The sequence below is a fragment of the Diaphorina citri genome, unplaced genomic scaffold (genome assembly GCF_000475195.1).
Source record: "Diaphorina citri unplaced genomic scaffold, Diaci psyllid genome assembly version 1.1 scaffold880, whole genome shotgun sequence".
NCBI classification, from domain to species: Eukaryota; Metazoa; Arthropoda; class Insecta; order Hemiptera; family Psyllidae; genus Diaphorina; species Diaphorina citri.
Genome location: NW_007378312.1, coordinates 67312 through 95179, shown reverse-complemented (window position 1 = coordinate 95179; position 27868 = coordinate 67312). Strand labels below are relative to the sequence as shown.

The 27868-nt window shown below is 39.3% G+C and overlaps 1 protein-coding gene and 1 long non-coding RNA gene across 2 annotated transcripts; one reads left to right on the top strand and one right to left on the bottom strand.

The window, feature by feature from the left end:
- Positions 1 to 570: 570 nt before the first annotated feature.
- On the bottom strand, positions 571 to 27868 carry LOC103512747 (14-3-3 protein epsilon). The gene is given in 5 exon segments (XM_017445533.2): positions 571 to 808; positions 4040 to 4260; positions 8851 to 9029; positions 14544 to 14803; positions 27690 to 27868. Coding segments are annotated over 5 exon segments (843 nt in total). The 5' UTR covers positions 27754 to 27868; the 3' UTR covers positions 571 to 689.
- On the top strand, positions 7011 to 7445 carry LOC113468883. The gene is made up of 2 exons (XR_003392474.1): positions 7011 to 7233; positions 7319 to 7445. It is a non-coding gene; the product is annotated as an uncharacterized LOC113468883 (long non-coding RNA).

Genomic DNA, 27868 nt, shown 5'->3' with positions numbered 1-27868 from the left:
TAGAAATTAATCGAAAATTGCCTGCCTAAAAGAATGACAAGAATGTTTCGTTTTGTAAAAATAAATTATTTTATAAGCGTATTCTTTCTTTTTTCTTCCATAATATTAACATTGACAGGGTGTATAAGTAAGTATCAAGGGAAAAATTGTTTAGAGAATGATCAGCAAAGTAGATATGTTTAAAGGGAAAGTTACGTGTATATTTTAGGGGGCAGAGGGACTGTTTTAGAATTAAGGGAAAATTTCATTGTTCTTAATTGGCGTAAATATGGTTCAGGGAAAGTTATGTGCAATTTTTCAAGGAGTGCAGGGAATTTTTAGAATGAAGGGAGTATCAAGGGAAAAATTGTTTAGAGAATGATCAGCAAAGTAGATATGTTTAAAGGGAAAGTTACGTGTATATTTTAGGGGGCAGAGGAACTGTTTTAGAATTAAGGGAAAATTTTCATTGTTAATTGGCGTAAATATGGTTCAGGGAAAGTTATGTGCAATTTTTCAAGGAGTGCAGGGAATTTAGATAATGAAGGACGAAGAGAAAATTTCATAACCCAGAATTGACGTAAATACGGTTTAGGAGGAAAGTTGTGGGGAAAGTGTTTTTAGAGGTTTAGGGAAAAATGCCATCTGTCAGGGAAAATTTAGGGGGTACAGGGAAAATGTTTAGAAAAGGGAGGGGAAGGGGGCGGAGCTTAGGATTGAGGGGCGGAGCTGGAGGGGGAGACAGTCTCATCCACAGGCATCGGAGGAGGGGGAGGAGAGCGGGAGGATTCCAGAGGAGAGGGTTCCGTGGTCAGAGTGGTTTCGAGACCTGGAACGGAAGAGAGGATCAAAGGCATAGGAATAGGATCAGAGCATAGGTTTTCGAAGGATCACTAAAGTATTCTTAAGGCGCCCGTTCCCACTTGGCGTTCGGAAAAAAAAGTGTTGTGCGTAAGTGGAAACAAAACAAACAGAAACCAGGATCACACATACATTTACAATCAGAATAAAGTAGCCTACGATTTTTTACTTTCTAAACCCGCTAAGAGCTTATACTTTTTGCCTTCAAGATACCCAAGATCACAAACCTACATTTCAAGTCAGAATAGAACAAAGTTCCTGTAAAACAAACAGAAACCAGGATCACACATACATTTACAATCAGAATAAAGTAGCCTACGATTTTTTACTTTCTAAACCCGCTAAGAGCTCATACTTTTTGCCTTCAAGATACCCTACACTGGATTCTTGTCGTCTGTGTTATAGCATGCCCATCCCGTAGTATGTCCCTCACACATTTACGTAGACACTCTACGAGTACCTCCTTAAAAAAAACTATCAGTTTGTGAAGGAGGAAAGTTCACTCGATTTTCCAAGTTACATCAATCAAAATCAAATCTTAAATTTTTTGTGGTAAAGTAGAGCTTTTTCACAACTTTTGTGGATATCACAACATTACTAAGTGCCTCCTTTGCAATCAATGTCCATATTGTCCATATTTTAATAATCTTTTTACACTGGTAATGTCTCCACTGGTCGCTACTCGATTAAACTAACTACTCAATAGCCTCACGAGGCTGAGTGCACCAAGAACTCGAAGCACAGAGCTAAAAAAAAAAAATCTCGGCCCCGCCGGGAATCGAACCCCTCCTCCGTGCAAGCCTAGTGTGATACCCACTCGACCACGGAGGTTGCTTTTTTACAAGATACATATATTTAGCTTAACGTCCTGGAAGTTGAAAGTTTTCAAAGTATTACTTAAAAGGCGAAGGAGCTCTTTTTTCAAGCACGGAACGACGAAATGATGAAGTTTGCCCTACTTGAAAAGCTCTTTCAAGTTTTCAACCAACTTAAATACTTTGGGACAAACTTTTCCTTTCGATGCCAGGCACTCAAGACCTCCCTCTCTCTTGACAGGCTTCAAATCCTGTCCTTCCTGTTTTCAATATGATAGAGAACAGTGTCCCACATGCTATGTGAGGCAGGGCCGTATTTACAGGGGCGAAGTGTAAAAATGCTTCAAAAAAAAAGAATTAAAAAAAAAAAAAAAAAAAAAAATATCAGTGTGTGTAGGTATAAATATTAATCTATACAGTTTATTGAATCACTACACATCATCATATTATTTTCAATAACATAACGCAAATAGTCTATCTGCGTATAGTTATATTAGATCATTGGTTGGCTTCTCCAATCTTCATTGGATCTTTATAATCCTGGGATTGGTGTTGGCATCTCTCCACTAAGTTCTGTTTGATGTCTTCTTTATCCATTCATTTTCATGTAGTCTTCTTCATATTTCTGCAGGCTTCCAGAGGCCTTCACTTGTTGATTTGACACACTTTAATTGAATAATAATTTGTTGATTTATGTGTGCCAATCCTTGGTCTTCCTGTTTACCGGTTTCGATTCATTCTTCCTTCTATGATGTCATCAACTAACGATCAGAGAGAAATAACGATCATCAACTAACGATCAGAGAATATTCTTTTATAAAAGTGCCCAATCCATTTATGCCTTCTCTCTTTTACCTTTTGGTCTTCTTTTATAAAAGTGCCCAATAGATTTATGTGTGCCTTATGTCTTCAGCATTTTACTTTTTCTCTTCTGCAAGTTCATGTACTCTTTCATTGTTTGTTTGTTTTTTTTTTCAATCCATTTTTTGTTTTGACCATTATTTCATCATCTTTATTTTCCTCCAGCACAATATTTCAATTTCAAAGCCACTTGATTTGTTGGCTGAATGTTGAATACAGTTTATTGAATACATATTTAGAAAAAAAAAGAGCGAAAAAACAAATGATTTATGAGTTTTCCATTTTATGGAGAGGGGGGGAAAAAAAATTGAGCACATTTTGACAGGGGTGAAAACGAAATACCTGGAACTATTGTTTTCCCTTCGAAGTAGGATGGGCTGTGAAAATACGATAGTGCTTTCGCCATTATCATTAATATTATTATAAGAATTATCAATTATGTATTACTAATCATTATATCATTTAAGAATTATGATCATTAATTTTATACCCGGATTATATATAATTAAAATAGCGAGAAGCACTGACATTTTCACGGAACGAGCCGTAAAACGAGTGGGTAGTAGTGGATGATTAATTTAAAATTAAGGTTTCAACTTTCAATTCGAATTCAGGGCTGAAAACAATTTCACGTGAAAAGAATTAAACAAATGCCTAGGCAGATCCGAAATAACCGAATGCAATTTTACAAAATCTCTACAGACCCATGAGAAGGTTTACAGAAAGAACCATGTAGAGCGCTTTTTCGGGACGATCACGATTCATGTCAAAAGTTCATCAAAAAGGTTCTTGAATTGTTATGAGACAAAATCGTGTTGTTCTTTTATGATACCAATCGTGTTATGAAATAGGTCACTTTAGGCTCACACTGCCCATCGTGATGCTCCCAACTTTTTCATTATCTTTTCCCCTCTGACATCTCTCTGTTCCGCGATAATTCTCAAACAGGGTTTCCAATTTTGATGGAATTTCTTAAATGTGTTCAACCATCCACTAAGTTCTGTTTGATGTCTTCTTTATCCATTCATTTTCATGTAGTCTTCTTCATATTTCTGCAGGCTTCCAGAGGCCTTCACTTGTTGATTTGACACACTTTAATTGAATAATAATTTGTTGATTTATGTGTGCCAATCCTTGGTCTTCCTGTTTACCGGTTTCGATTCATTCTTCCTTCTATGATGTCATCAACTAACGATCAGAGAGAAATAACGATCATCAACTAACGATCAGAGAATATTCTTTTATAAAAGTGCCCAATCCATTTATGCCTTCTCTCTTTTAACATTGCTTACAGGACATTTGAAAAAAAAAAAAAAAAAAAAAAATCCGATGAAAATCAGAAGGCCGGTTTCCAGCCTTTCTTTAGGCCTTATATTTGACGGTCTATCGGGGGAGTTTGGTAAAGGTAAAGGGCACTTCGGGAAAGGGACGACGGCTGTCAATCAGCCTTATATCTGACGGTCTATTTCGGGATTCTAGGGGGATCTAGGAATCCGAAACCCCGACGCGGGCCTCAAACTCACCTTCCTCGTCCTTCCCGTCGCCCTGCATGTCGGACGTCCACAGGGTCAGGTTGTCCCTCAGGAGCTGCATGATGAGCGTCGAGTCCTTGTACGAGTCCTCGCTCAGCGTGTCGAGCTCCGCGATGGCGTCGTCGAACGCGGCCTTGGCCAGACGACAGGCCCGGTCCGGCGAGTTGAGGATCTCGTAGTAGAACACGGAGAAGTTGAGAGCGAGACCAAGCCTGGGAACAGAATATTACATTTTATTCAAATTTAAGACATTTTGTAGTCAGCCTAGTTAGCTTGCTTGGTAGAGCGTCTGCCTTGTAAGCGCTAGGTCGCGGGTTCGATTCCCACCCGGGGCGGATTTTATCCTGACGGGATAAGGTTCAGTGCTGCGTGGGATGAAGTGCACAACAGGGCTGACTGGAAGAGGCTGGCGAAAAACGCCGACCCCACTTGAGTGGGAAAAGGTGTAGAAGAAGAAGACTGTAGGCCAGACTCCGGAGGTGGTGGTTATGTACAGGGGGGCTAGGTTAGGCTAGGCTTGCGAGCGCTAGAGTTTGTTCAGTTTGTAATTGAGATTGTGGTTGGGCTAGGCTTGAATTGATTTTTTCCCTTTACATTTTTCGATATTTTTTTCTTTCTTTTCATATTCTATCCCAGCCTACCCCAGTACATAACAACAATTAAAAGTACACCTACGTGAGGCTAAGCTTTTCTTATACTTTTTAAGCCTAGCCTAGCCCTGTTCATTCGTTAATATCCTTCCTTGAAATGTGTATAAATAAATATCTACTTTCCTCTCGTCTATAAAAAGGGACTATGTAATTCACAAAGCTTATAATCGTAATCGCTATGTTTTTAGTAGTGTTTACTTAGTTTAGTTTAGTTTTTAGACTGCTGGGGTAAAAGGACTTGTCAGTCTCATTCTGACAGGATAAACAAGGTGTTTTCTATTTTGAAACACCCTGTATGTGTGTATTTGTGCAGGTTTTTAGGAGAGGTACTCCCTCCAAAGGCTGATAATTAATCAATAATTGCTTCTCCATAGCTTTTCCAATCCTTCCTTCCTTTCTCTCTCTCCTTCTCACTCCTTTTTCCGTTTCTCTCTCTCTCTCTCCTTCCCAATCCCTTTTCTGTTTCTTTCTCGCTTGCCAGAATAGAACAAAGTTCCTGTAAAACAAACAGAAACCAGGATCACACATACATTTACAATCAGAATAAAGTAGCCTACGATTTTTTACTTTCTAAACCCGCTAAGAGCTCATACTTTTTGCCTTCAAGATACCCTACACTGGATTCTTGTCGTCTGTGTTATAGCATGCCCATCCCGTAGTATGTCCCTCACACATTTACGTAGACACTCTACGAGTACCTCCTTAAAAAAAACTATCAGTTTGTGAAGGAGGAAAGTTCACTCGATTTTCCAAGTTACATCAATCAAAATCAAATCTTAAATTTTTTGTGGTAAAGTAGAGCTTTTTCACAACTTTTGTGGATATCACAACATTACTAAGTGCCTCCTTTGCAATCAATGTCCATATTGTCCATATTTTAATAATCTTTTTACACTGGTAATGTCTCCACTGGTCGCTACTCGATTAAACTAACTACTCAATAGCCTCACGAGGCTGAGTGCACCAAGAACTCGAAGCACAGAGCTAAAAAAAAAAAATCTCGGCCCCGCCGGGAATCGAACCCCTCCTCCGTGCAAGCCTAGTGTGATACCCACTCGACCACGGAGGTTGCTTTTTTACAAGATACATATATTTAGCTTAACGTCCTGGAAGTTGAAAGTTTTCAAAGTATTACTTAAAAGGCGAAGGAGCTCTTTTTTCAAGCACGGAACGACGAAATGATGAAGTTTGCCCTACTTGAAAAGCTCTTTCAAGTTTTCAACCAACTTAAATACTTTGGGACAAACTTTTCCTTTCGATGCCAGGCACTCAAGACCTCCCTCTCTCTTGACAGGCTTCAAATCCTGTCCTTCCTGTTTTCAACATGACAGAGAACAGTGTTCCACATACTATGTGAGCTAGGGTCGTATTTAGCCCCCCCCCTTGTCATTTATTTTTATTTATTTATTTTCTTGTATACAGAACAAAATGATGTATAGTACAACGTTAGAGTATAAAATATAAAAACATAGTACAACGGTACCTAGACTATAAAAAAGAAAAATATATAGTACCTAACTACTTAAGAATAGAGGAAGAATTTATTTTTTTTTTTTATATATACTGTAGGCCAGACTCTTGAGAATGATGAGATGGAGTTGTGGGGTTACCCGGCTGGACAGGATCAGAAATGAAGTAATAAATAAAATCAAAGTAACGGAGGTGTCGAAGAAAGTCCAAGAAAGAAGAATGCAGTCGTACGGACATGCAGATCAATAGGCTGATGTTAACATTTATTACATGTACTACATATGTAATTAAACACATGAATTAAAACCCGCGGTGCCAGCCTAATTACCGTGGAGGCTAGCGCGCCTGTGAGCGCTAGGTCGCGGGTTCGATTCCCGCCCGGGACGGATTTTATCCTGAAGGGATAAGGTTCGTTCTTGGTACGGCTGACTTGTTTACACTGCTGGGGTAAAGGAACTTTTCAGTCTCATTCGAGCAGGATATAAACATGGCATATTCTATTACCAAGAGGTAATGACTTTCAAGGACCTGTATACCTGCCTTGGTGGCGTAGTGGTCAAGACGTTCGCCTTTTAAAGAGGAGGGCGTGGGTTCGATCCCAGCCGAGGCACATAATTTTATCCTCATTTATTTGATAATGACCACATAATAATGGAGCTCTAAGGGTTAGGTGGTAGAGAACACCTCTGGCGTTAAGCTCGCCTAGTGGTTATCTTCGTAGATTCGTAGAAGCTTAACCCACCCTTTAGGGCTGTCCAGCCCCTACACCTAAGCCTCAGTTTGGGCTTTTTGTGTTTGTTAGACTCTAGAATCTATTATTATTCATAATGTCTTTTGCCAAGAGGTTATCTTCGTAGATTCGTAGAAGCTTAACCCACCCTTTAGGGCTGTCCAGCCCCTACACCTAAGCCTCAGTTTGGGCTTTTTGTGTATGTTAGACTCTAGAATCTATTATTATTATTGATAATGTCTTTTGCCAAGTACCTTTTTGGACCGCCACAGAGGGGGGTCGGGGGATAACAAAGAGGTACTCTCGTTGTTTTATACCTCTATGGATATTGGGATGTTTTTGGACCGCCACAGAGGGGGGTCGGGGGATAACAAAGAGGTACTCTCGTTGTTTTATACCTCTATGGATATTGGGATGGAGAGAGAGAGGGTGTGAGATAGAAATAGAAAGAGAGGGGGTGCTAGGAAGAGGGAGAGGGGGATAGATTACGACACATCCTGGTCCTCGACATCCTGGACTTGTTCCTTTGTCTCGCCTGACTCGCCACCTGGGGGGAAAACAACACAACATGCATCCATTAATTTCTGTGCTCCAAGAAAAAAAGACTCTTTCACTAGACGATAACCAAAACTCTGTCAAGAACCTATTAGGTTTCCTGCGATACATAAATACCACCTAATTTGATCTAGAAGTCAGCGCAAATGACCTTGAATTTAAAGCGTTTTAATTAAAAAAAAAAGAACATAAATGGGATCAGAAATGGCAGAATGTTCTATTATGCATACCTACCTATCCTTTCATGTATTTATCCTGGCAATATTATAATGTACCTATACTTGATGCAAATAAATAAATTCCAAATACATATAAAATCCGCCCCGGGCGGGAATCGAACCCGCGGCCTAGCGCTTACAAGGCAGACGCACTACCAACCAAGCTAACTAGGCTGGCTCATAAAATAAGTTTGCTAATCTCATTAGATTTTGGGCCGGACGGGGCCTTTTAAGGCAAATCCGTGATTCGTGAAAAACTCCCGAGCAGTTAGACGGATTTTCCTGAAATCATGAAAATTTTCGGCTCGATTTTTGGATAAAAATTTTTAAAAAAAAAAAAAAAAAAAAAAAAAAAAAAAGATAACATAAATGGGATCAGAAATGGCAGAATGTTCTATTATGCATACCTACCTATCTTTTCATGTATTTACCCTGGCAATATTACAATGTACCTATACTTGATGCAAATAAATAAATTCCAAATACACTGGCGTTCCGATCCTAGCTGCCGGGTCGCGCGACTTCCATTACAAACTTCCAGTCGAACAAATTATTACAAAAATAGTATTTTAAATCGCATGAAAACCTCACGGGCAGCGCGACCACACTGCTCTCAGAGCGACTGGGCAGCGCGACAGCTTGGTTCGGAAAGTACTTCATAAGAATACATAGGAAGCAGTAGGCAGCGGTCGCACAGCTCGGTCGCGCTGCCCGGCAGCTAGGATCGGAACGCCACCTTAACTGTCACTCTGTCACGGTTTCTCACCTAATGGGATGTTACTTTGATAAAGTGTCCACTGGCAAATGAATATTGAAGGCAGATGAACCTGCCTCGGTGGCGTAGTGTTCGATCTGGGAATCACGAAGGCGTGGGTTTGATTCTAGCCGAGGTATGGGATTTTATCCTTCTTTATCTGAGAATTTGACCACATAATAATGGAGCTCTAAGGGTTAGGTGGTAGAGAACGCCTAAGGCGTTAACCTCGCCTAGTGGTTGCCTTCCACTCAAGAGTCTATTATTATTGATATTGTTTTAGCACTAAGGATTCTCATCCGATGGCCAGTATAGTTAGCTTATCTCGTAGCGCGTCTGCCTTGTAAGCGCTAGGTTGCAGGCTAAGACCTTAGCAGTTACAGTTCCTTCTGTCAAACCTCCTAAACATTTAAAAAAAATCTCACCTGATGGGATGTGTGGGAGGTAACTCTGTCATGGCAATGTCGCTGGCAGACTTGTACGCGACCAGGGAGTTCTCAGCGGCCTCTTTCCTTTCCGTGCCCGTGGCAAACTCTGCTAGGTAGCGGTGGTAGTCTCCTTTCCTGGAAAAATAACACAGATATTTCATATCAGAATAAAGTTCCTGTAAAACAAATAGAAACCAGGATCACACCTCTGCTAGGTAGCGGTGGTAGTCTCCTTTCCTGGAAAAATAACACAGATATTTCATATAAGAATAAAGTTCCTGTAAACACAAATAGAAACCAGGATCACACAACACATTTCAAGATCACAAACCTACATTTCAAGTCAGAATAGGACAAAGTTCCTGTAAAACAAACAGAAACCAGGATCACACATTCATATCAGAATAAAGTTCCTGTAAAACAAATAGAAACCAGGATCACACAACACATTTCAAGATCACAAACCACAAACCTACATTTCAAGTCAGAATAGGAGGATCACACAACACATTTCAAGATCACAGAATAGAACAAAGTTCCTGTAAAACAAACAGAAACCAGGATCACACATACATTTACAATTAGAATAAAGTAGCCTACGATTTTTTTTCTTCTAAACCCGCTAAGAGCTCATACTTTTTGCCTGCCTTCAAGATACCCTACACTGGATTCTTGTCGTCTGCGTTATAGCATGCCCATCCCGTAGTATGTCCCTCACACATTTACGTAGACACTCTACGAGTACCTCCTTAAAAAAACTAAAAACTATCAGTTAGTGAAGGAGGAAAGTTCACTCGATTTTCCAAGTTACATCAATCAAAATCAAATCTTAAATTCTTTGTGGTAAAGTGTAAGCCCGGGACCCAATTGGTAGTCGACTACCTTAAGAAAAAAAGGTCATGGGACCGAATTGGGGTTCTTCAATCTAAGGGCAAGAGGGAGAGAGATAGGGAAAGGAGAGAGGGGAGAGGAGATAAAAGAGAGGTGAAGAAAGGGAGGGAGATAAAATGCAGTGTCTTATCTTTCAAGTCTTTCCCGATAAAAGTGAATGGTACACAACACTTGAACGAGTACCTACTTAAAGTTTTCTTCTTTATGAGGGAAAAGTGTCTCTCCGCCCACGTCTCTTCACTTTCTATTACACTCTATATGGGGGGAACCCAAATCAACTAAAGGATTGACTCAACTGAATGATGACGAAGGCTCAAGAAATGTTCTCATTCAGAAAATACAAGGGGTGTAGGGCTAGAAAGGGGAGAAGGGTCGAGGGTCGTCTCTTACCGTGATTTTCGTTGAATAGTTGAGGTTAATTTCAATTGATATTTCAGGATTTTGCGTGTGACTATTACTTCATTGGAGACTCGTTCGAAACTTCTGTACCCTGGGACAAAACAGTCCTCTTGTGTATCAATGTTAAGAAACGGCTAACTCGGGAGTGTACAGGTAGGTGGCTACCGGTGTTGGTAAAGTTGTTGTATATGTAAAGTCCCTTTCTCACTTGTCGTGAGTTTCATTCGATTTTTTTGCCAGCCTAGTTAGCTTAGTTGGTAGGATAAAATCCGCCCGGGCGGATTTTATCCTACCAACTAAGCTGATGGGATAATGTTCGTTCTCGGAACGGCTGGGTTTCTTCTATCCTGTGTTCCTTCTCTCTTCGATTTCGGGAGGGTAAGACCATAGCAGTTACAGTTCCCTCTGTCAAACCTCTTAAAAAAAAAAAAATACACAAAATAATAAGAATATTTAAGGGCAAGAGGGAGAGAGATAAGGAAAGGAGAGAGGGGAGAGGAATAGAAAGGAGAGAGGGGGGAGGAGATAACAGAGAGGTGAAGAAAGGGAGGGAGATAAAGTGCAGTGTCTTATCTTTCAAGTCTTTCCCGATAAAAGTAAATGGTACACAACACTTGAACGAGTACTTAAAGTTTTCTTCTTTTTGAGGGAAAAGTGTCTCTCCGCCCACGTCTCTTCACATTCTATTACACTCTGTATGGGGGGAACCCAAATCAACTAAAGACTAAAGGATTGACTCAACTGAATGATGACGAAGGCTCAAGAAATGTTCTCATTCAGAAAATACAAGGGGTAATGGTGTTGGTGTGACGGGCACCATCCCTAAGGCCAGCCACTCACTATCAGGTAGACCTGACGACAGGTACATCTGATCAGGTCTACCTGATAGTGTGTGTGCTCATCACTCATCAGGTATCAGGTAGACCTGACAGGTACGGCTGAAAAAGGTCTGTCTGTCAGGTCGTGTGTAGCTGACCTAAGGGTGCTCTACTTGTAACATGATATTCTTAAAATAATAATAATAATAATAATAATAATAATAATAATAATAATAATAATAATAATAATAATAATAATAATAATAATAATAATAATAATAATAATAATAATAATAATAATAATAATAATAATAATAATAATAATAATAATAATAATAATAATAATAATAATAATAATAATAATAATAATAATAATAATAATAATAATAATAATAATAATAATAATAATAATAATAATAATAATAATAATAATAATAATAATAATAATAATAATAATAATAATAATAATAATAATAATAATAATAATAATAAAGTAAAAACGGAAAGCTGTGTGGTGTTCTCATCGGATTTTCCATTTCACCCCCTCCCTCCCATTTTTCTTAGCGACATTTTCTTTCGACACTTCGTCAAGTTCAAAGGAAGTAGGTAACTTGATTTTTTTTGTCATCCCTCCTACTTTTTTCTTTCGAGTTTTTCCTCTCCTTCCTTCCTTCCTTTTTTTTCGTGTTCTTTCTCCCCACCCCCTCCCCCCAATTATCTCTTTTAGGTTTTCCCCTTCCTTTTATCTAACGTATTCCTTCCATCTTCTTTATTCCTCTTTCGTATCTCTACCTCCTACTCTTTAAGGTTTCCCTTCTCTTCCTTTTTCGTGTTCCCCCTTCCTTTTATCTTTTAGACTCTTCTTCTTTTCCCTTTCGTATCTCTCCGTCCATCTTTCTGACGTTCGCCTTCTCTTCCTTTTTTTCTTTCTGGTTCCCTCCCTTCCCTTTTATTTCTCCTTTGAGTTTTTCCTATCTCTTCTCTTTGGGGTTTCTCCTCTCTCCTTGTTCTTTGTGGGGATTTTCCCAGCTTCTTTTTTTTGGTTCCCTTCCCTCTATCTCTTTCCTTTTTCTTTCGAGCTTTCCCCCATCCTCTCCTCTCTTCTTTAATTTCAAGTTAAACGCTCTAATAATTTCCACGAACTAAAGTGACGAAGAAAACTGTCATCGGAACCCCGTTTCTAAAGGTCGGTTAACATGTGTCGTCAGATAAGGTTCGTTCTCGGAACGGCTAGCTTTCTCCTATCCTGTCTTTCTTCTCTCTTCGCTTTCGAGACGTTAAGACCTCGGCAGTTACAGTTCCCTCTGTCAAACCTCCTAAAATAAAGGGAAACCCCCTTGATCACTCTGAACGTACATCTAGGTATTAGCCAAACGGCATGACGTACATTTCTGAGTCACTCTGTATATTAGGCAGACGGCAGAATGTAGACACAAGATATAAATGTGAATGCCAGGTTAAATTACGGAGAATTATTCGGCACGAGAAAGCAAATACAAGTTATGGACGGACTTTTCTGAACCACTCAGTAAATTAGACAAGTTATTGACTTTGATGAGTCACCCTGTAAATCGGGCAGACGGCAGAATGTAGACACAAGATATATAAAATGTGAATGCCAGGTTAAATTACAGAGACTTATTCGGCACGAGAAAGCATGATAATGACCTCAAGACTACTACAGCCATTTCTCTTTGATCTGGCTTTGGGCCCCTAATAGGTATTTACTATAAGTGAACTGGCTTTTATTTAGAATATAATAACAGCGCCGCAGGCGAAATTTTTGAACATTTTGGTCTAAAATCTTCAGAAATTCAGTCATCGAAATCCTAATCTTCAGCTCCGCAGGAAAATATTTTTAAAAAGCATGAACCTGAAGTTTGTCATTATACAGTCTACACATTCAAATATCCTGGGGGGGGATGAAGGTTAACACAAAAAAGGGGGAAATGAGCAGCGCCGCAGGCGAAATTTTTGAAAATTGTGAGCTACAATTTAAAGAAACCAGAATTATGAACCTGAAGTTTGTCATTATACAGTCTACACATTCACATATCCTGGGGGGATGAAGGTTAACACAAAAAAGGGGGAAATGAGCAGTGCCGCAGGCGAAATTTTTGAAAATTGTGAGCTACAATTTAAAGAAACCAGAATCAACGAAATTGAAATTTTCATGGCCACAGGCGAAAATTTTGGTCTCTAATTTTAATAAAAAACTTAGTTATCAAAAACACAAAATTTGGCGCCGCAGGCGAATTTTTTGAAGATTTTGGTCTACAATAGTAAGAGAAGCAGACTTGTCAAAGGTGTAATCTTCAGGGCCACAGGCGAAACTTTTCAGTAAGTATGTAACCTGTAGGTTGTCATGTGTCAGTTTTTTATGTAATTAAATGACGTTAAAAGACGAGTATAGTTATTCCCCCCAATACATTTCTATAGAACACAAAATGACAGCGCCGCAGGCGAAATTTTTTTCGAGAAAATTTAAGTAGCTCCTTCAAGGTTGCATACTTTTTTTTACTGACCAAAGACTTTTTCTCGTTTTATAGGCTTTGAAATATTCCCAAAACATTTTCATGAAGAGACAAAATTTCAGCGCCGCAGGCGAAATTTTTGAGAGATTATATGTTGCCCTTCATGGTTGCATACTTTTTTTAATTGAAATCTTTCTTTGTCTTTTTTTAGGCTTTGAAAAATTCCCTGACTTTTTTCGATTTTTGGCACTTTTTCGTGAAATTCCCTGACTTTTCCCTGACTTTTCCAGTCTCCATGAAATTCCCTGACTTTCCCCGGTTTTCCAGTCTGGTAGACACCCTGAATATTCCTTCTCACTCACTCTCCTTCCTCTTTTCATATTATTTTTTCCCACTCTCTCTCTCTCTCTCTCTCTCTCTCTCTACTGTAAAGGGATAAATAAAGGGAGGGGAGGGGGAGAGAGGAATAGTAGAAACAGAGAGAGAGAAGGGAGGGGGAAGAGCAGGAAGAAGAGGGGAGGGTGAGAGACAAATTTGTCAAACGTGTGCATAATTGATACAGGAAAGTGCAAAAGAAAGATAAGAGGGATGTAGAGAGAAGGAGACGGACGTAAAGCAGAGAGAGAAAGAGAGAAAGAGAGAGAGAGAGAGAGAGAGAGAAAGAGAGAGAGAAAGAGAGAGAGAAAGAGAGAGAGAAAGACAGAGAGAAAGACAGAGAGAAAGAGAGAGAGAGAGAGAGAAAGAGAGAGAGACGAAAAGAAGAGGGAGGAAGGATGAAAGGGAGAGGGAGGGAGAGTGGGAGAGGAAGATTGTTAATTCTCATAGGAGTTGAAACATATTTTTCATTTTAAAGGATACCTAGGGTAGGTACCTTTGATCGAATAAGTACTCATAATATCTTCTTTCTCTTGCGCTTAGTTTTTGTTAAAAAAAAAAAATCGCTTTAGGACCGATTAGACAGCGTGTTTTCAAAATGTGTATGTATAATTGTATACAGTGTGTTCCTGAAATAGACACTGTGAGCAAGGATGCGTATACAGGGCGTTCCCTCTTACCTGTGTGTGTTTTCATCGACCATGTTTGGACAGGGTAAAATATGTATAGGCACCTACAGTGTGTTCCTGAAATAGACATTGTGAGCAAGGATACGTATACAGGGTGGTCTCACCTGTGTTCTGTATTGACGAATCATTTCCAGTTTGTCCTCGGCGCCCTTGTTCTCTTCCTTCTGTTCGATGCTGGAGATTATCCGCCAGGAGGCGCGACGGGCGCCAATCACGTTCTTGTAGGCGACCGAGAGGAGGTTGCGCTCCTCCACCGTCAGCTCCACGTCCAGCGAGGCCACCTTCTTCATCGCCTCCACCATTTCTGAAAACAGACGGAAGAGGAAGCGAAAATGAGACAGTTGTTGTACCGGCTGCAGCTGTAGCCGAATGGTGATGACAGAATAAAAAAAATTACATCTGCCAAGTATCCACCGAGGAGACGGTCTCTAGTCATGTTTATTTGGCTCGTCTTAAACCGTAGTCAACCATTGTGAGGACTTGTGCTTATTCTTTAAAAGTCGAGAGAATAATAATAATAATAGTGCTTATTTATACTGCTCGCACAGGACTGATTAATCAATAATTGCTTCTCCATAGCTTTTCCAATCCTTCCTTTCTCTCTCTCTCCTTCTCACTCCTTTTTCCGTTTCTCTCTCTCTCTCTCTCCTTCCCAATCCCTTTTCTGTTTCTTTCTCGCTTGCCTTATCTCATATGCCTCTGTCTTTTTTTCTCCTCAATCACAATCTCCCCCCCTCCCATAGTCTCCAACCTTATAACTGTGGCTTTCAATATAATGGTACACTTTCTCTTTCTCCCTCCCTCTTTTATATCTAATTCTCACACAGATGGGGATTCTCCTCCCATTTCTTTCACTATCCATCTCTCGCTTTCTCCGCGTTCTCCTTCTCTCTCACACTAATCTTCGCACATGAGTCTCTTTTCTCTCTCTGTCTCTGTATTTTCTTCTGTCTTTCTTTTTTTCCTCCCTCCTCTCTCCTTCCCTCCATTTTCTCTCTCTCTCTTTCTCTCTCCTTCTTAATTACATGAGTGTCTTTTTCTCTATCTCACTTTCTCCCTCTCTCTCTATTTCCCTCCCTCTCTCTCCCAACTAATCTTTACATGAGTGTCTCTATCTTTCTCTTGTCATGGAATACCTATCACATCTAGCCTCCTCCTCCTCTCTCTCTCTCCCTCCCTCCCTCTCTCTCTCTCTCTCTCTCTCTTATCGATTCCTTTGATGTTTTATGGAACACATAAAATCCGTGCAAGCAATATTGTTCCCTAATTGAACGAGCAAAGTGAATTTCAACTTTGAACTAGACCTTTTTTAGTCCGTCCTTCCTTTATTATTACAATAGTGATAAAAAGGTATAAGGGACGGACTATTGTAACTGAAAACGTGAAAACCTATCATCTTATCAAGTTACCCAACCTTTGAATATTGCCTAGTATTTTGATTTTCCTCGTTTATTTTTATTTATTATTATTATTTTTTTTTTAATCCTGATGGAAATTTTGAAAAAATGAGAACTTATACTTACATTTTGTAATAGAATACTTTGGACTCGCCGGTGAGGGCACATGGAATCAAATGCTTGCTGAGAACGTTGAGAATATCTGAACATATGTCTTTGAGTTCTTTTTCAACCTGCGGAAACACAAACGAAAAAAAAAAAAAAAATCACTTTCAGAATTTATTGAAATATTACAGAAACAAACAAACAAACAAACAAACAAACGATTTTTTCAACTTTATTTTTCTACTCGTCGATTCGTCAGACGGAGGAGGAAGAGAGATCGAGAAGAAGAGGGAGAGGAAAGAGACAGAGAGAGAGAGAAAAAAACGAGGAAGAGAGAAATATAGACAGGGAGAGAGAAAGAGAAAGGGCAACGGAGAGATCGAGATTAAGAGGGAGAAAGAGAAGAAAAAAGACAAAAAGAGAGGGAGAGAGAAAGACGGGGAAGAGAGGGAGATCGAAAGGGAAAGACAGAGAGAGAGAGAGAGAGAGAGAGAGAGAGAGAGAGAGAGAGAAAAGAAGGGAGAGAAATATAGAGGGAGAGAGAAAGGGAAACAGGAAGATCGAGATTAAGAGGGGGAAAAAAGAAGAAAAAGAGAGAGAAGGAAAAGAAGACAAAAAGAGAGGGAGAGAGAAAGACGGGGAAGAGAGAGAGAACGAAAGGGAGAGACAGAGAGAGAAAAAAGAGAGAGAGAAAGAGAGAGAAAAGGAGGGAGAGAGAAATATGGAGAGGGAGTAAAAGAGAAAGGGAAACAGGAAGATCGAGATGAAGAGAGAGGGACAGACAAAAACGAAGAGGAGAGGGGAGCAGGATTTTGGAACAACAGGAAGATCGAGATGAAGAGAGAGGGACAGACAAAAACGAAGAGGAGAGGGGAGCACAGGATTTTGGAACAAAAAAAAAAAACAGAGCCAAAGTTTTAATGAGGATCTGTTTTCATTCTTGTTTTTCTTTCCAACGGGAAAAACAATTTTATTTTTCCAACACAAACTCTCTCTCCCTCTCTCTCTCTTTTCATATAATTTTCCTTCTCACTCACTCTCCTTCCTCTTTTAATTTTAGCTTTTTCCCACTCACTCTCTCTCTCTTTACTGCAAAGGGATAAATAAAGGGAGGGGGGAGAGAGAGAGAGAGGAATAGTAGAAACAGAGAGCGAGAAGGGAGGGGGAAGAGCAGGAAGAAGAGGGGAGGGAGAGAGACAAATTTGTCAAACGTGTGCATAATTGATACAGGAAAGTGCAAAAGACAGATAAGAGGGATGTAGAGAGAAGGAGACGGACGTAAAGCGCCGGTGAGGGCACATGGAATCAAATGCTTGCTGAGAACGTTGAGAATATCTGAACATATGTCTTTGAGTTCTTTTTCAACCTGCGGACACACACGGAAACACAAACAAAAAATCACTTTCAGAATTTATTGAAATATTACAAAAACAAACAAACAAACAAACAAACAAACGATTTTTTCAACTTTATTTTTCTACTCGTCGATTCGTCAGAGGGAGGAGGAAGAGAGATCGAGAAGAAGAGGGAGAGGAAAGAGACAGAGAGAGAAAAAGCTGTCTTCCTTCTCTCTTCGATTTCGGGACGATAAGACCATAGCAGTTACAGTTCCCTCTGTCAAACCTCTTAAAAAAAAAAAAATACACAAAATAATAAGAATATTTAAGGGCAAGAGGGAGAGAGATAAGGAAAGGAGAGAGGAATAGAAAGGAGAGAGGGGGGAGGAGATAACAGAGAGGTGAAGAAAGGGAGGGAGATAAAGTGCAGTGTCTTATCTTTCAAGTCTTTCCCGATAAAAGTAAATGGTACACAACACTTGAACGAGTACTTAAAGTTTTCTTCTTTTTGAGGGAAAAGTGTCTCTCCGCCCACGTCTCTTCACATTCTATTACACTCTGTATGGGGGGAACCCAAATCAACTAAAGACTAAAGGATTGACTCAACTGAATGATGACGAAGGCTCAAGAAATGTTCTCATTCAGAAAATACAAGGGGTAATGGTGTTGGTGTGACGGGCACCATCCCTAAGGCCAGCCACTCACTATCAGGTAGACCTGACGACAGGTACATCTGATCAGGTCTACCTGATAGTGTGTGTGCTCATCACTCATCAGGTATCAGGTAGACCTGACAGGTACGGCTGAAAAAGGTCTGTCTGTCAGGTCGTGTCAGCTGACCTAAGGGTGCTCTACCATCTGATCAGGTCTACCTGATAGTGTGTGTGCTCATCACTCATCAGGTATCAGGTAGACCTGACAGGTACGGCTGAAAAAGGTCCGTCTGTCAGGTCGTGTGTAGCTGACCTAAGGGTAGGTAAGTATGTAAGGGTAGGTAAGTATCTACTTGTAACATGATATTCTTTAAAAAAAAAAATAATAATAATAATAATAAAATAAAAAAAGTAACAACGGAAAGCTGTGTGGTGTTCTCATCGGATTTTCCATTTCACCCCCTCCCTCCCATTTTTCTTAGCGACATTTTCTTTCGACACTTCGTCAAGTTCAAAGGAAGTAGGTAACTTGATTTTTTTTGTCATCCCTCCTACTTTTTTCTTTCGAGTTTTTCCTCTCCTTCCTTCCTTCCTTTTTTTTCGTGTTCTTTCTCCCCACCCCCTCCCCCCAATTATCTCTTTTAGGTTTTCCCCTTCCTTTTATCTAACGTATTCCTTCCATCTTCTTTATTCCTCTTTCGTATCTCTACCTCCTACTCTTTAAGGTTTCCCTTCTCTTCCTTTTTCGTGTTCCCCCTTCCTTTTATCTTTTAGACTCTTCTTCTTTTCCCTTTCGTATCTCTCCGTCCATCTTTCTGACGTTCGCCTTCTCTTCCTTTTTTTCTTTCTGGTTCCCTCCCTTCCCTTTTATTTCTCCTTTGAGTTTTTCCTATCTCTTCTCTTTGGGGTTTCTCCTCTCTCCTTGTTCTTTTTGGGGATTTTCCCAGCTTCTTTTTTTTTTTTGGTTCCCTTCCCTCCATCTCTTTCCTTTTTCTTTCGAGTTTTCCCCCACCCTCTCCTCTCTTCTTTAATTTCAAGTTAAACGCTCTAATAGTCTAATAATTTCCACGAACTAAAGTGACGAAGAAAACTGAAAACTGTCATCGGAACCCCGTTTCTAAAGGTCGGTTAACATGTTCGTCAGATAAGGTTCGTTCTCGGAACGGCTAGCTTTCTCCTATCCTGTCTTTCTTCTCTCTTCGATTTCGAGACGTTAAGACCTCGGCAGTTACAGTTCCCTCTATCAAACCTCCTAAAATAGAGGGAAACCCCCTTGATCACTCTGAACGTACATCTAGGTATTAGCCAAACGGCATGACGTACATTTCTGAGTCACTCTGTATATTAGGCAGACGGCAGAATGTAGACACAAGATATATAAATGTGAATGCTAGGTTAAATTACGGAGAATTATTCGCCACGAGAAAGCAAATACGAGTTATGGACGGACTTTTCTGAACCACTCAGTAAATTAGACAAGTTATTGACTTTGATGAGTCACCCTGTAAATCGGGCAGACGGCAGAATGTAGACACAAGATATATAAATGTGAATGCTAGGTTAAATTACGGAGAATTATTCGCCACGAGAAAGCAAATACGAGTTATGGACGGACTTTTCTGAACCACTCAGTAAATTAGACAAGTTATTGACTTTGATGAGTCACCCTGTAAATCGGGCAGACGGCAGAATGTAGACACAAGATATATAAATGTGAATGCTAGGTTAAATTACGGAGAATTATTCGCCACGAGAAAGCAAATACGAGTTATGGACGGACTTTTCTGAACCACTCAGTAAATTAGACAAGTTATTGACTTTGATGAGTCACCCTGTAAATCGGGCAGACGGCAGAATGTAGACACAAGATATATAAATGTGAATGCTAGGTTAAATTACGGAGAATTATTCGCCACGAGAAAGCAAATACGAGTTATGGACGGACTTTTCTGAACCACTCAGTAAATTAGACAAGTTATTGACTTTGATGAGTCACCCTGTAAATCGGGCAGACGGCAGAATGTAGACACAAGATATATAAATGTGAATGCTAGGTTAAATTACGGAGAATTATTCGCCACGAGAAAGCAAATACGAGTTATGGACGGACTTTTCTGAACCACTCAGTAAATTAGACAAGTTATTGACTTTGATGAGTCACCCTGTAAATCGGGCAGACGGCAGAATGTAGACACAAGATATATAAATGTGAATGCTAGGTTAAATTACGGAGAATTATTCGCCACGAGAAAGCAAATACGAGTTATGGACGGACTTTTCTGAACCACTCAGTAAATTAGACAAGTTATTGACTTTGATGAGTCACCCTGTAAATCGGGCAGACGGCAGAATGTAGACACAAGATATATAAATGTGAATGCTAGGTTAAATTACGGAGAATTATTCGCCACGAGAAAGCAAATACGAGTTATGGACGGACTTTTCTGAACCACTCAGTAAATAACCCACGCCCTCCTGTTTACCAGGCGAGCGCCTTGACCACTACACCACCGAGGCAGGTATTAATACTGTCTACTCAAGTGAGTGAGTTGGTGTCAGTGGTATTTATGGAAGCACTAAGTAGCCGAAGTACTCACTCATAGGTTCTCTTAATTGTACAGTTCCAGTCAGTGGTATTTATCTATGTGTATGGAAGTGTGAGGTTTAGTCACACTCATCTGAGATAATGAAGCTGAAATCTTATCTGTCAGGCAAGTGAGAAGCTATGTCACATTTCATTTGCATACCTACGACTAGGAGCAGGGGTTCTCAAACTTGTTTGTATTACGCCCCCCTTTTGTTAAAATTAAGTTCACCTCCTCCCAATACATTTCACGTAAGGATATGAGAGAAGAGGGGTAAAATAAACGCGCATCCCCCTGTCTTGTCTTCACAGCCCCCAGTTTGGGAAGCCCTGCTCTAGGGGTTCGAAAGCTAAGTTAGATAATTATGACTAGTTAGTTAAGGCCCGTTCCCACTTGGCGTTCGGGGGGAGAAAAAAATCGTGTCGTGTGGTAGTGGGAACACTCTCATTGAAATTACATTGCCTAAAAGGACATTTCGTGTCGTCGAAAACCTACAGTCCTGAAATTCTGACGAAACTCACAAGTGGGAACGGGCTTTTAGTCCTCACTTGGTTCGGCTAAATAGGTATCTATGACGACTCGGTCATCAGTTTGGACACTCCCTATTAGGCCCGGGGTTCTTGGCATACTATGAATCATCCGCCGGCCTGCTCTACTATCACTACTAAATGTGCTATACATTCTACCATAACTATAAGTACTAACTAACTATACCTTTCTGGTTCCCTCCCTTCCCTTTTATTTCTCCTTTGAGTTTTTCCTATCTCTTCTCTTTGGGGTTTCTCCTCTCTCCTTGTTCTTTGTGGGGATTTTCCCAGCTTCTTTTTTTTGGTTCCCTTCCCTCTATCTCTTTCCTTTTTCTTTCGAGCTTTCCCCCATCCTCTCCTCTCTTCTTTAATTTCAAGTTAAACGCTCTAATAATTTCCACGAACTAAAGTGACGAAGAAAACTGTCATCGGAACCCCGTTTCTAAAGGTCGGTTAACATGTGTCGTCAGATAAGGTTCGTTCTCGGAACGGCTAGCTTTCTCCTATCCTGTCTTTCTTCTCTCTTCGCTTTCGAGACGTTAAGACCTCGGCAGTTACAGTTCCCTCTGTCAAACCTCCTAAAATAAAGCTATAATATATGTACGAACTAACTAGACTCCTGATCACTAGGTTACTTGTCTCCAGTTACCCCGCTAGCTATGGCAGTGCTTATTCACTGAGGTCAAATAGATTTAAAGCGATTTTTTAGGCACAGTTTTTTGGTATAGGTTTCACCAGCCTTCTTTTCAGCCTCAAACAGCCTGTTAGCCTAACAGTCCTGTTAAGTCTTTACAAATCGAATGGAACTTAACAGGCTGTTAGGATTTTTTTGGCCGATTTTCAGATTCCATGACTTTTCCAGGTTTTCCAGTTTTTCTAGATCGCGTAAGTATAAACCCTGTATATTTATTATCTACCTATGTTACTCATCTCATTATCACATCACAACTGCTGACTGCTAGCATGAATGAGAGGCATGGTTAATAAGCTGGAGTGACTGGAAATTAGTTGCGAATAGATGACCTTTCAGCATACCTACTGGTTGTCAAACAGACAAACGCTTTTACGAAGATAGAATAGAATATACCTAGTTTATCCTGCTCGAATGAGACTAAAAGGGAGGAACACTAGATGAGTCCCAGAATCCATTTGGCTCCCAACTCAAAAAAAGGTCATCCGAGTTGCGTCCCCGGTACCTGAGATTGAACCTATATACCTACTTGAGACCATAACGTAAATAAATAAGTATATAACGAACAGGGTGACCAAAAATAACTGTACCTATACAGTATGCAGTATGCTATAACTTCTGAATTCTATAGGCTTATAGGAACAAACTTTGAACATGAACGCTATGGCTATTATTTTTGTACTTGTCTTTTGTGTTTAACCTAACCCTATAATAACACTGGTCACTGCTCAAAGAGTGAAAACTCTTTTTTTGCGTTTAACCTAACCCTATAATAACATTAGTCACTACTCAAATTGTGAAAGCTCCTTTTATAGCAACATTCCATTGACGTAACTTCTGAACAAGTAGGTACAGTATTTTTTTGTCATACTACATGTATACCTTCAAACTAGGATAAGTATATAAAGTACATAGTTCTAGCTCAGGTACCTCAGGGACGCAACTCGGATGATAAATTTCAGAAATGCGACCCAAATCGGACGGACGCAACTCGGATATCACAGTCGGGACTCAAGTCATATCCCCCCCCCCCTAAAAAGTCCCTTTAGCCCAACAGAGTAAACAAGGTCTCGTGTATTTTATGGGTTTAACAACATGCCAGCTTCACGTACTCATACCAGCCACTCCGCCTCAGACCGTCTGATAGACCTCTGAAGAGTTTTCCCGCCACACACGTTCCGACTCTGACAGATCGCGGTCTGATCAGACAGTCAGAAGGGCTGGGTGTGAGGCATGAGTGTATGGCTTACGCAACTAGTCTGTCACTGTTTTTTCCACCTGGCACGGTCCCGAACAAGTTGTACGCAACTAGTCTGAGCTGGATCACATTGTACATGTGACTAATTTAAAAAAACCTCCGACGTCATTCGGGTCGTGCTGTGAATACGCCAAGTAACAAATGAGACTTCTTTACTTCATACCATGACAAGGTAGTTTACATTCTTTTTTTATATTTTTTAAGGAAAACCAGTGACTTGCAGCCTTCAAATGGATGTCAAAGGAACTTTACAATGTTATAATGTAACCGACTGAGTCTTCAACTAAAATGAAGGTTCCCCCTAAAATGGTTTCCCCAAGTAGTGACGTTAAATGAAGGGGATTTAACATCAAGCTAACTGAAAAAGTGTTCACGGCATTCTACCTTCTGTCTGAGGGTAAGATACCCACCTCCTCATAGTAATGGAGCAAAGTCACCATGTGATTGCCTGTATTGTCACCTATACCGACATTAACCAGGTGCAACATTGCTTTACTTTAGCAGTCCATTGAGTGCTGGTTTATTTAAAGTGCTATTATTGTGGTCAAATTTTCAAACAAGGCTGAGGATAAAATTTCAATCTACCTTCTGTCTGAGGGTAAGATACCCACCTCCTCATAGTAATGGAGCAAAGTCACCATGTGATTGCCTGTATTGTCACCTATACCAACATTAACCAGGTGCAACATTGCTTAACTTCAGCAGACCATTGAGTGCTGGTTTATTCAAAATGCTATTATTGTGGTCAAATTTTCAAACAAGGCTGAGGATAAAATTTCATAATCAGGGTGGGATTAAACCCACACCCTTCCAATTACCAGGCAACCATCTTGACCATTACACCATTGAGACATGTTAATCCAGCCATATCTGATAATGCACTGACCACCACAATGAACTTTCAAGAGTTAAAGTATGTAAAATCTACAATGATAATTAATGGAGAACAAAGTAGCTTGTCAGTAGGTAACTCCTGTTTTCTCTTATTACTTTTTATTACTACTTACAGTATAGCAAGCTATACTAGTAATGAAAGTATTATTTTCCTTGCAGAGACAAAAGTTGCATATCTGATAATGCACTGACCACCACAATGAACTTTCAAGAGTTAAAGTATGTAAAATCTACAATGATAATTAATGGAGAACAAAGTTGCTTGTCAGTAGGTACCTCCTCTTTTCTCTTATTACTTTCTATTACTACAATATAGCAAGCTATACTAGTAATGAAAGTAATATTTTCCTTGCAGAGACAAAAGTTACAAAGTTTGCATTGGGGATGAAATTCAATTTGTAGGCATGTGTCTACCACAACTACCCCTTGCTTTGATTTTCCCTTTCAGATTGAAATTTGCCGAGGAAAATTGAATTTGGGCAACATGAAACACAATCTTCTTTGACCCACTTCCAGATTGACCCTATTGTTACCTAATTAGTTTGAAAACACCAAGTCACTTGTACAATGTAAATTTTTGAAAAATAATAAAGGGGTACAATATTAAACAGTTGATGAAAAGTTACAAAGTTTGCATTGGGGATGAAATTCAATTTGTAGGCATGTGTCGACCACAACTACCCCTTGCTTTGATTTTCCTTTTCAGTTTGAAATTTGCCGAGGAAAATTCAATTTGGGCAACATGAAACACAATCTTCTTTGACCCACTTCCAGATTGACCCTATTGCTACCTAATTAGTTTGAAAGCACCAAGTCACTTGTACAATGTAAATTTTTGAAAAATAATAAAGGGGTAGGTACAATATTAAACAGTTGACATGAAGGGATTTCATGTACCATGTCTTCTTCTTTTTCATAATCTTTTGTGCACTATCAGTGTCTACTTCAATCTAAATAAGCATTAAACTTTACCAACCCAAATTAGTTTGGAAAACAAGTAAGTACTTTGGTAATTCAATACATTGGATTAGGGTTCAGTGGAAAGGTGGGTGGGTTGAGGTGTAATTAAGGCACATCATCCACTAATTGACTTTATTATCTCAAAATTAATATGTGGAGTTGGGTAGCTTACTCATCTTTTATTAGGAAGTACCTACTTACATAAGCAGGATGTTTCAGAAAGTCGAGTAAAGATTTTTACCAGCTACATGGACCATTTTAAGGAGGGGGACAGAAAACTGTAAAAAATTGACTTTTTTTTTTCAAAACTGACATGTTGCTCAAGATGATTTTTTTATTATTTGCCCCAAGTAGGTAGGTATGTAATTTATGTACACATATAATTACAACTGAACTTTCTCAAGATATTGAAGGGAAGTTAAGGGTGTCTCCTGACTGACAAGTCACATGAGGAGCTCAACATGCCTGGGACCAATTGGGACAAATGCGGCAACATCGGATCGATGAAACGCCCTATATCATAATATCGTGTATGTATGTACATGTACAACGTCTGGCAAGACACAGAACGAGGTTAGGTGGCAGAGAATACCTCATGAAAGTTATATTTCCTTTTCCTTCTTTTGCCTTTCAAGTCCAATATAACAGTACTAACCTAATTACCAATTAGGCCCAGGGGGACCGCAGTCAATTTTGGCTTGTGTTGAAAAGATATACCCTTGTGGCTCGCAGCGGGCCGCACAATTTGACCAGGCGGGCCGCATGCGGCCCGCGGGCCGCCAGTTTGACATGCCTGATGTAAAGGGATTTCATGTCCCATGTCTTCTTCTTTTTCATAATCTTTTGTGCACTAAGCAGTGTCTACTTCAATCTAAATAAGCATTAAACTTTACCTACCCAAATTAGTTTGGAAAACAAGTAAGTAAGTACTTTGGTAATTCAATAATCATTGGATTAGGGTTCAGTGAAAAGGTGGGTGGGTTGAGGTATAATTAAGGTGCATCATCCACTAAGTAATTGACTTTATTCTCTCAAAATTAATACATGGAGTTGGGTAGCTTGCTCAATGCTCATATTTGATTAGGAAGTACCTAAGTACTTACATAAGCAGAATGTTTCAGAAAGTCCAGTAAATATTTTAACCAGCGACATGGACCATTTTATGGAGGGGGACAGAAAACTAAAAAATTGATTTTTTTTTTTTTTTTTTCAAAACTGACATGTTGCTCAAGATGATTTTTTTATTATTTGCCCCAAGTAGGTAGGTATGTAATTTCTGTACACGTTGTTAATTACAACTGAACTTTCTCAAGATATTGAAGGGAAGTTAAGGGTGTCTCCTGACTTAAATTAGCAACACCATATTGGTAGCTGCCCAAGATATCACCTGGGGTGAATTTTATCCTGGATAGATAACTCCCATTCTGTATTTTCTTCCCTCTATCATTTTAGTATGATAAAAGTTCAGCAGTTACAGTTCCCACTATCAAACTTATTTAAAAAAATCAAAGCTTTTGTTTAAGTGGACAGCTTTTAAAATAATTTTGAAAGATTGTAGCCTGTAATCTGCAAAATAAATAATAGAAGTAAGAAACAAGTAGAATAGGTAGTAAACCTACAAAATTCTACATTAAAATGTCACTTTGATATAATTAAGTCTCAATGGGCCTAAAAATAGTTGTCAATTTTGTTCAGTACTTAAGTAATAGATTATCAACTTTTTTTCAATAGTTTACTCAAGAAACAAGGTCTATGAACTATTACCCGATAAAATTGCCTCTTTTTACCTTTCATTGGTAAAAAAGAAATGTACAAAATGTTTGACTGACCAAAATAAGCAAAATTTTGGCCAAAAACATGCTATGGCATCATTCTGTTTCCATCATGTCTCACTCTCAATGAATAAAAATTTCAATCAATATTCACACATAACCCCAAAAATGTAATGAAACTTTTCCTCTCAGGATATCACTTTCCTTTTTCAATATAAAACATCTCAGGAATTTCAAGATAGAACCGAGAAAACTTCTCAGATTTTCAATCCAATCCAGGATTTCGAAAAGTTCAACACAGGAAGTAAGTTGACAAGGTATGATAGGAGTTAAGTTTGAAATAAATATCGGTAAAAACGTTTTGCACTGCTGAAGAATTCGGTTGTACAACGCAAACGTTGAGTTGTAGAACGCAAACGTTGAGTTGTACAACACACTTTCCTTTTTCAATATAAAACATCTCAGGAATTTCAAGATAGAACCGAGAAAACTTCTCAGATTTTCAATCCAATCCAGGATTTCAAAAAGTTCAACACAGGAAATAAATTGACAAGGTATAAAATATGCTTTCCCCGAAATTCTTCCAGACAATGGGGGAAATGTAATAAACAAATGAAAATCATTGGACATGAGTTTCCTTGACAGAAAATCAATGTTTTTCCTACTCAGGTTGAATGCACTTTCTTAACTTTCCCACTAGATTTTTGTTTCATCTGTAACTTCCGAGACCGAGATTATAAGGGAAAGTGTATGTTTAATTTATTCTTTCAGGAATCTGGCTTGAAAAATGGGGAAATTGAAGATGAATTACATCATAGTAGGGTATCCTAGGCTGGAAAATGGAAAGGGTAGATTATAAGGGAAAGTGTATGTTTAATTTATTCTTTCAGGAATCTGGCTTGAAAAATGGGGAAATTGAAGATGAATTACATCATAGTTGGGTATCCTATGCTGGAAAATGGAAAGGGTACAGGAACAGGATACACAGCTAATAGGTTGTGGATTACTCACCATCGTATCTTTCTGCCTGTTCGGCTAACTTGGCTTTGTAGACATTATCCTCTCTTTCTGACATGATGTGTCTGGTATTCTAAATGCTAGGGGGTTTTCCTTACGCCAATAAAAAACTTATCTAGATAAAAATCCTCGGAAAAGTGCGAAACTTTACAATTTTAAATCCCCTGTTCGGC